Raw genomic sequence first — 9,927 nt, 5'->3', positions numbered from 1 at the left:
TGTATGCATGTATTGCCTATATGTAGGTAAGTGCACCTGTGTCATACAGTGCCCACAGAGGTCAGAAGAGGCTGTCGGATCCCCTGGGACTGGAGTTACAGACAATTGTCAGCTGCCATGTGGGTGCTGGGATTCGAACCCAGGTCTTCTGCAAGAACAACCAGTGCGCCTAACCATTGAGCCATCTCTCCAGCCCACAGGATAATATCTTAACTCCATATCTTAACTCCGTGTTTATTGACCTGTGTCTCTTTCTTTTATCTTGGTTTATTGTGTGTGGAGGTCAGAGGACAACTTGTGGGAGTTTTCGCATGCCTGTCATGTGGGTCCCAGGTTTTCAACTCAGTTCATGAGGCTTGTTGATAAGTACCTTTACTTGCTAAACCATCTTGCCAGCCTCTTTGTTTCCTTTTCTGTTCTCTTCCTTTCTCTCAGCTCTCTCTCTCTCTCTCTCTCTCTCTCTCTCTCTCTCTCTCTCTCTCTGGTCTTTTTGAGACAGGGTCTTCTTGTAGCTTTAGTTAGCCTGGAACTTGCCATGTAGACCAGGCTGGCCTCGAACTCACAGAGATCTACCACCTCTGTCTACAGAGTGCTGGGATTAAAGGAATGGGCTATCATGCCCAGCTACCCACCCCCTTTTTAAATTTCAATTATGTTTATTTATTTGTACGCACACATATGCCATGGCTGGTTCCTGTGGGTCAAAAAACAGTTTGCTCAAGTCAGATCTTTCCTTCCACTATGTGTCTCCCAAGGATGAAACATCATCAGGCTCGGCAGCAAGCACATACTCACTGAGCCATCTTGCCGACCCCCTTTATGTTATTTGAGACATGAGACAGGGTCTCATGTAGCCCAAGCTGATCTTGAACTCCTGATCCTCCTGCCCCATCCCAAGTGCTGGGATGTACCACCACACCTAAGAGTCCAGTTTCTTTAAATGTTTATCAATATTGTTATTCTGTTGGTTTTTTAAAAAAATTATTTATTTATGTGTATTTTTTTTAATTAATTGTTTGGGGGGGCTAGAGAGATGGCTCAGTGGTAAGAGCACTGACTGCTCTTGCAGAGGACCTGGGTTCGATTCCTAGCACCCACATGGCAGTTAACAACTGTCTGAAACTCTGTTCCAGAGGATCCGATGCTTTCTTCTAACTTCTGTGAGCATTACGTGACATGAATTCACTTACATGCATGCAGGCAATACACAACAATTATTTTATATATTTTATTTTTTATTATTTTTATTTTATGTGTATGTGTGTATTGCCTGCATGCATGTTAGTGCACCTGTGACATACAGTGTCTTTGGAGGTCAGAAGAGGGCTTCAGATCCCTTGGAACTGGTGTTATGGATGGTTGTTAGCTGCCATGTAGGTGCTGGGAATTGAACCTGGGTCCTCTGCAGGAGCAGCCAGTGTTCCTAACTGCTGAGCCATCTCTCCAGCCTGCTGTGATTTTCTTTTTTTGTTTTGAGACAGGGTCTCCTTGTAACCTCACCTGGTCTGGAACTCATTATATAGACAAGGTTGGCTTTGAACTCAGAGAGATCTGCCTGCCTCTGCCTCCTGAGTGCTGCAACTAAAGGCATGTGCCTGGTGGTTTTTTTTCTTTTAATTTTATTTATTATTTTTATTTTCTGTGTATGCGTGTATTGCCTGCATGTAGGTAAGTGCGCCGTGTCATCATGTGGGTGCTGGGATTCAAACCCAGGTCTTCTGCAAGAACAACCAGTGTTCTTAACCACTGAGCCATCTCTCCAGCCCGATTTTTTTAAATATTTATTTTTATTTTATATACATTTGTGTGTATGCCACACGTGTACAGGTGCCCGTGGAGGCCAGAAGAGGGCAGCTGGAGTTATAAGTGATTGTGAGCTACCTGATGTAGGTGCTTGGGACTGAACTTGGGTCCTTTGGAAGAGCAGCAAGAGCTCTTAAACACTGAACCATCTCTCCAGCCCTTCTCACGGTGATTTTGAATGGAAACCCTTGAATGCACCTCAGGATCACCAGGGAATCTCACAAGATAGGGCCCTGAACCAGCAAATGGCTCAGAGAAAAGGTGCTTGATGCCAAGCCTGACCACCTGAGTTCATTTCTGGGAACCCACATGGTATAGGGAGAAAACCAATTTCTGCAAGGATGTCCTTTGACTCCCACATGTTCACTGTGGCACATGTGTCCACACACAAAATAAATAAGTAAATGAAATGTAAGAGAAATTTTAAAACAAACTGAAAAAAGGAGGAACTGGAGACATGGCTCAGCAGTTAAGAGCACTGGCTTATCTTGCAGAGGACCTGGATTCAGTTCCCAGCACCCATATGGTGCCTCACAACCACCTGTAACTGCAGCTCCAGGTGATATGATGCTCTCTTCTTGCCTCCGAAAGCAAGAGGGCAGAAGGTACCTGATGTCCATAAACTCACATAGGTTCACATACATACACATAAATGTCAGGCATGGTGGTGCACACCTTTAGTCCTAGCATTGAGAAGGCAGAAACATGCAGATCTCTGTGTATCTAAGGCCAGCCTGGTCTCCATATTGAGTTCCAGGGCAGCCAGGACTGCGTATTGAGACGCTGTATCAAAAAATACATGAAATAATATAATAAAATGATATTTTGCTTCCCTTAGAATGGCTTCTACTAGGAAGCCCAGCGGTTCTCCACATGGAATTTTTTCTTTCAGTGATATGTTCTTAGAAGATTTAAAAGTGGAAGAGATCAGAAACTTGCATGCCAAAAGTTTGCCAAAGATCTCAAGGGAAGACTCTGTCCCAGGGAGAGGACCGAGGTGGACTTCTTCGGGTAGGGGCCCCCCAACCTCCTCCAAGACCAGAGCCAATGCTGCCCTCATGAAGCTGGCCCAGATTGAAACCAAGATCCTGAGTCGGAGGAAAGTACCCATGACTTTGTCTGATACTGAGTCTGACTCAAAGACCACTGATGAGGGTCTTCTGAAGAGAACAGATGCAGTGGCTGCCCCCCTTTCTTCCCAACATTCACACAGAACTTTCCAGAAACAAGTATGTGAAACCCCAGTTGCAAAGAGTGATGGGCAAAATGGGAAAGCCAGCAGGTTTCTGAAGAAGAAAAAACTACCCATTGAAGACAGGTCCCTGAGGGCGCCTGATGAGACAGAGAAGAATCTTCAAGTGCCTGGACAGAAAGAACCTGCTGGAAAATTTGGTGCTCCCGACAGTGACAAAGAGGAAATGAAAAGGTCGCTAGGAAGCTGGATGGAATCTTCTACAGACAAAGATAGGTGTAGGAATCAGGAGCTCAGCAGCACCCAAGTCAGCAGATGTGACCATGGAAAACCATTCTTGGTGCGGTTATCATTTGTTGGTTTCAACTTATTTGAATATTTTTTGTGATTGTGGGGATGGAATGCAGGGTTTTGTGCATGCCATGCAAGTGCTCTACTGATGAGTTACACCTTGTGCCCCCACCCCTTGGTGTGTGTGTGTGTGTGTGTGTGTGTGTGTGTGTGTGTGTGTGTGTGAGTGACTTGTGTACAGGTACCCACAGAGGTCAGAAGACTGTGTCAGATCCTCTGGAGCTGGAGTTGCAGGTGGTTGTAAGTTGCCTGATGTGTGTGTCTTTTTTCTTGGTCTTTTTTTTCGGTCTTTTTGAGACAGGGTCTCCCTGTAGCTCCAGCTGGCCTGGAACTCACTATGTAGACCAGGCTTGTCTTTTTTCTTGGTCTTTTTTTTCGGTCTTTTTGAGACAGGGTCTCCCTGTAGCTCCAGCTGGCCTGGAACTCACTATGTAGACCAGGCTGGCCTCACGCTCACAGAGATCTACTTGTCTCTGCCTCCTGAGTGCTGGGATTAAAGGCGTGCTACCATGCCCAGCCATGTGTGACATTTCTACACATTACAGGTATGCCTGAATTAAATAGCCTGACTCTTAGCATTTGTAGTAAGACCAAGAGTGGACTGGAACTACAGAGCACCTGCTCCTTCAGATGTCAGCACTGAAGGCTGACACTCTCAGAACTATGCTCTCAATCCAGGCTTTACTCATTCTTTTATTAGGACAGTATCTCCAGCATGAATTGGAGAAGTAGAAGTAAGGACCCACCCTTATCAGAGAGAATCTTGCCTTTTGATCCCTAGGCCTAAAATGTCTCACACAACAGCAAACAGATTCGATTGGTAGGGAGGGCCCAGCCCTACTGTGGATGGTGCCACCCCTAAATGGGTGGTTCTGAGTTGTATAAGAAGTCTAGCCTGTCTATACAGTGAGCCAGTAAGCAGTGTCCCCCATTGTTTCTGCTTCAGTTCCTACCCTGACTCCCTTAGTGATTGACTGACCTGGAATTGTATGGTGGAGCAAACCCTTTCCTCCCCAGATTGCTTCTGGTCATGGTATTTATCACAACAGAAAGTAAACCAGGACAGGCTCTTAACTGCCAAGGCATCTCTCCAGCCATCTCTTGGTTGCTTTTTGCATGGATATGTGTCTGGTATGTGTGCATGTGAATGTGTGTTTCCCTGTGTGGGTACACATGTGTATGTAGGTGTACATGCAGGTGGAGGTCAAAAGTGCTCCACATATATATATATATAATATATATGAGAAGCTGGGTCTCTCAGTGAACCCAGAGCTCACTGGTCTGGCTAATCCAGCTAGCCAACTCATTTGGGGATTCTGTCTCCTCCTCCCTGCAGTGGGGTTACAGGAAGCTGCCACATTCAGCATTCACAAGGGTGCTGGAGATCTGAACTCTAGTCTTCAAGTTTTCACGGCAAGCACTCTACCCATCTCACCAACCCGAGAGTAAAGCTTTAATGTCTGACATCTGTCTCTTGCTACCTGCTAGTGGTACTGTTTATGGAATGGTCAGTTAGGATATAAGCTTAGTAATTTCATATCTTTTTACCAAAGTAGGATCAGACACTGACACAGCCAGCCCTGTGTCTGCTCAGTGCAGACCGGTCCAGCTCCAGGCCTTCTCTGCCATCACGCCTTCCAGTCTCACAGACAGCACAGGGAACTCTTCAGAGCATTGGTCACAGAACTCTTTTCCCACCTACTCACAATGCTGGGGACACGGCCTCCCTCACACCCTCGCCTTCCATCTCAGATGACTTTTCAAAATCTGCATTTTCAAGGATGGGGTGCATCCAGCTGGCGTCCTCCCTGAGCAGGAGCAAGGCAGGGGGGCCTTCCAAGGAGCTGGTTTCAGAAGCCTCCGATGACAGCCTCCATGGTAATCCAGATCTTTGGGCAAAGCCATCATCAGGGGGGGAGGGCAGGGCCACCTTCAGGGCCCCAGCCTGGTGGTCCTGGGCACTGCTGTAGCACTGGGCGAGTGACCCTGAGCCAGCCCACAGTGGTAGCATCCTAAGCATCGTAGTTGAACCGCTGATCTTTTGTCAGTCCTTCCTCTCACTGCTGTAAGTCCAGGCTTCCAGAGACGGTCTCTCACAGTCATTGAGATAGGATCTTGCTGTGTGACCCAGGCTGGCCTCAAAGTCTTCTGTCCTCCTCTCTCTACCTCAGGACTGATGGCCTGCATGTGCCACCAGTTCTGGCTCTGGGTCTGTTCTTTGTATGGAGTCAGGGTCAGCATGAGGAGGTCATATTCAAAAGCTGTGGGTGTGGTTAGTGCAGGTACACACTTCTGTCTTCCCAGTGCTGGGAAGGTGCGGGCCAGAAGGTCAGGGCTGCATGGTCATCCTCAGCCACATACAGAACTTGAGGCTGGCCTGGGCTATAGGTGACCTGTCTCAAAAACAGTCTACAAGCCAGGTGTAGAGGCAGAAGTAGGCAGATCTCGAGATTAGCCTGGTCTACCTGTTGAGTTCCAGGCCACCTGGGGCTATAGGGAAACCCTGTTTCACAAAAAAATTTAAAAAAAGAAAAAGAGAAAAAGCTCATAGACTGCTTTATTTATTTAGATAATTATTTAGTGGTCCTAGCGATTGAGCTCAGGACCCATGCATGCTAAACAAGTGTTCTCCACTGAGCTCCAGCCCGACTGGGTAATTAATAGAGAACAGGGTTTGCCTGGCTGAGGGTCTGGGATATAGGACTGTGTTGAGGGGTTTGCTTCATCTGTCCACAGTAGAAGAGGAAAGCAGGGTGGGAGAGGGCTATTGGAGCCTGGTGAGGTCTGCAGTGGATACACAGCTGAAGGCATTGACTCTCCCTCCCTAAGTCTAAGGAGATAGTTGAGCAGTAAGGGGTAGGGCCTGAGCCCCCCAGCCCTCCTCCATCCTAGCTACTGGTGGGCCCATTTTTAAAAACTGAGTTTTTGTTTTTTGGGTTTTTTTCTGTGTATGAGTGTATTGCCTGCATGTATATAAGTGCACCTGTATCATGCAGTGCCCAAGGAGGTCAGAAGAGGACATCAGATACCCTGGAACTGGAGTTACAGACAGTTGTTAGCCACCATGTGGGCACTGGGAACCAAACCCAGGTTGATGGGCCCATTCTGGCACAGACCCAGGGCAGGAAGCCACAATCCAACTGCCTCAGCCTCCTGAGTGCTGGGGATTACAGGTGTGTGCCTCTACGCCCTGTGTCAGGGCTCCTTCTGGTTGCTCAGCTGACAATGTTAACCCTCCTGGGTTTGGAGGCCTGATGACCTACTCTCTGTTTCAGGCCATCTCAGAACCGCTGCCTGGGTTTCCCATGTCTAACCTGTGCTGTCTAGGGATACCCTTCCCCATGGATGGGCATGAGATACCCCTTCAGAGCCCTTTCAGTGCCTGCTTCTGCTGGATGCTATGTAGCACGTCACAATGCTGGCTCTAATCATTTAGTGCCTCGCCCCCACTGTCTGCTGTTCTTCCCTCTAGACCCCTTTCAGCCCACACTCCTAAAGGCCAGACCCCTTTCCCTTCTGCAGACAGCAGGCCTGGGTTGGACATAGCCAAATCCAGGCCCCTGTGTCCTCATCCATTGGGGTCCTTGAACTTGAGGTATCAGCCAAGTGACCCGTGGCAAAGCATATCAACAGGTGCTGCCTCTCAGGACAAGTATGGGAGGGTCTCGAAGTGTTTGACCTTGAGCCACGCACATGCCCTTTATCCCGGGCCACCTAGTGTGATTCAGCCAGAGGTGCTGTCTCTAAAGCATAGTTGCATATAGATCTTGGACTGGGCACAGGTGACGGGGTTTGAAGGCTCTTAGAGATTGGCCAGCTGTTGCCTGGGCATGGAGCTATGGGACCAGGTGCAAGTCTAGTGTGGGGGATGCTGGGAATATACCCATGGCCCTGAACATGCAAGACATGCATTCTGCTGCTAAGCTGCATCTCTGGTCTGTATGTACATCTTCCAGTTTGTGGAGTAAATGATTTTTTTTTTAAGACAGGATCTCACAATATAGCCCTGGCTGGCCTGAACTCACTGGGTAGACCAGACTGGCCTTGAACTCACAGAGATCCACCTGCCTCTGTTTCCTGAGTGCTGGTATTAAAGGTGTGACATCACACCCAACCTTTTTTTTTTTTTTTCAGTGTGATTGGGGGCCATGAATCCCACAGTGCCCATGGGGTGATCAGAGGACTGAGGTTCCCTCCTTCAGGTCCTGGGGATTGAACAGCTCAGGTACTCAGGATTGGTGGGAAGTGCCTTCACCTAATAAGCCATCTCACCTACCTGTATTTATTTATTTATTTTATTTTTTTGGTTTTGTTTTTTTGAGACAGGGTCTCCCTGTGGCTCTAGCTGACCTGGAGCTCACTTTGTAGACTAGGTTGGCCTTAATCTCACAGAGATTCACTTCCTGAGTGCTGGGACTACAAGCGTGTGCCACCATACCCAGCTCCATGTTTACTTTTTTTTTTTTTCAAAAAACAATATTTTTAATGCAGAGGGAATCATTACAGAAATGTAAGCAATGAACATTGCCCTGGTTTGCTTTCTGTTGCTTGATAAACACCATGACCAAAAGCAGCTTGGGGGCATGTTTACTTTTTTAGTTACAGATTTCTTAGGCTGAAGAGATGGCTCAGCAGTTAAGGGCACTGGCTCCTCTTGCAGAGGACCTGGGTTCGAATCCCAGCACCTACATGGCAGCTCACAGCTGTCTGTAACTCCAGCTCCAGGGGATCCGATGCCCTTTTCTGACCTCCTCGGGCACTGTATGACACGGGTGCACTTACATACATGCAGACAATACACTCATACACATAAAATAAAAATAATAAAAATATTTTAATTACAGATTTCAGAGTTAATATTTTGTCCATTGATGATCTGGCTCCAGCTAAATGGGAGAAATCAAACATGGAACAGAAAGTAAGTATGATGGAGTCATTCTGTTCTATTGATTTACTAAGTGTTTTCTGTTACATGTACTCATTTACGTGTGTGTGAACGCTTGTACACTACAGCCTATATGTGGCGGTCAGACTTTCTTTCCACTGTGTAAGTCCTGGGGGCTGGATCACCACACTTGGGATGAGCAGGAAAGAGCCGACTCCTGCAAGTTGCCTTCTGACCTCCACATACCAGCTTTGTAAACAAGCCCCTAACCCCCCAGCACACAAAATCAATATATGTGATAAAAATTTTTAAAGAGGTGATCAGAGCAGCTTCTGGTTAATGCTGTTGTAGGAACAGCTGAGCAGTGGCTATTCCCAGCCATGACATCCCAGGGCCCAAGAAGGTTGCTGCCTGTCAGATGCATGTTTAGGTCACCGGGGCGCACTTTGAGCTCTCTACACCTAGTGCATAAGCGGCACTAGTGAGATGGAGGTCGAGGCAGCAGTTCTGGCCATCCTCATTACAGTTCACCCATTTCTTGTCTTGATACCTGACAGACCACCTGAAAGAAGCAGTCTAGGGAGGAAGGACTTATTCTGGCAGTTTGACAGTCACTCCATCAAGGTGGGGAAGTCACCACAGCAGAAGCGTGAGGCAGCTGGTGCGCTGCTCACTTTCTCCTTTGTATTTAGTCAGGACCCCATGGGATGATGCCACCACACCTCCCACCTTTGGGCACATGTAAGGGAGTTTCTCACATGTGCCCAAAGATTTGTTTCCATGGTTACCTTGGATCCCAACCAGATTAACTAGCATCCATACTCTAGTCAAGGCCAGTTTGGGCCTCTCTTGTGCCCAAAGGTTTGTTTCCATTGTTACCTTAGATCCCAACCAGATTAACTAGTATCCATATGCTAGTCAAGGTCAGTTTAGGATACATAATACTGTGCCTCAAACAACAAAAAGCAAGCTGTGCAGGCTCATACCTGCAATCCCAGTGGGAGTCTACAGCTGGGGGATTGCTGAAAGTCAAGGCCAGCTTAATGCACATAGTGAGTTCCAGGCTAGCCTGGGCTATAGAATGAGACCCTGCCTCAATCCTCCTCACCATGCAAAAAAAGGAAAGAAACCTTATATTAAAGTGTTTCCCTGGTTCTGGGTGTGCTACGTGTGCACAAGGATCCGAGTTCCATCCTCAGCTTCCTGCCTCCCCCAGACAGCATATAACCTCTCTTCTGGGACCCTGGGAGGTGCCTTTGCTCACACAGTGTATTGTAAAAAATGTGTTTGCTTTTAAAGTATGTGTGTGTGTCTGTGTATATGCACATGAGTGTAGGTGCCTGCAGAGGCCAGACGGTGTCAGGTCCCCTGGAGCTGGAGTTATAAGTGGTTGTGAGCTGCCCGACATGAGTTCTGGGACTCTAACCCAAGTCCTCTACAAGATCAGTAAATGCTCTTAACCACTGAGCCATCTCTCCAGCCTCATTTTTTGTTAGGGAATATTTCACAAACTTTTCTTGTTTTTCTTTTAAATATTTTATTATTTTTATTTTATGTGTATAAGTGTATTGCCTGTATGTATATAAGTGCACCCGTGTCATAGAATGCTGGAGGAGGTCAGAAGAGAGTGTTGGATCCCCTGGAACTGGAGTTGCAGACAGTTGTTAGCCGACATGTGGGTGCTGGGAACCGAACC

The 9,927-nt window shown here is 47.3% G+C and overlaps 1 protein-coding gene across 6 annotated transcripts in view; it reads left to right on the top strand.

Annotated features, from left to right (window-relative positions):
• CUNH19orf44 (chromosome unknown C19orf44 homolog) overlaps positions 1-9,927 on the top strand; it is a 17,078-nt gene that overhangs the window by 860 nt on the left and 6,291 nt on the right. For all 6 annotated transcript variants that reach the window (XM_029559380.1, XM_008824654.3, XM_008824653.3 and 3 more), the window contains exons 2-4: positions 2,642-3,335; positions 4,903-5,224; positions 8,191-8,264. In XM_029559380.1, coding sequence (XP_029415240.1) covers positions 2,643-3,335; positions 4,903-5,224; positions 8,191-8,264 — 1,089 coding nt within the window. In that variant the 5' untranslated portion in view covers position 2,642. The remainder of the gene's footprint in view (positions 1-2,641; positions 3,336-4,902; positions 5,225-8,190; positions 8,265-9,927) is intronic.

Source organism: Nannospalax galili, unplaced genomic scaffold (assembly GCF_000622305.1).
Source record: "Nannospalax galili isolate Female #2095 unplaced genomic scaffold, S.galili_v1.0 scaffold529, whole genome shotgun sequence".
NCBI lineage: Eukaryota > Metazoa > Chordata > Mammalia > Rodentia > Spalacidae > Nannospalax > Nannospalax galili.
The sequence above is the reverse complement of the archived record's forward strand: the minus strand, read 5'-3'. Positions and strand labels throughout refer to the sequence as shown.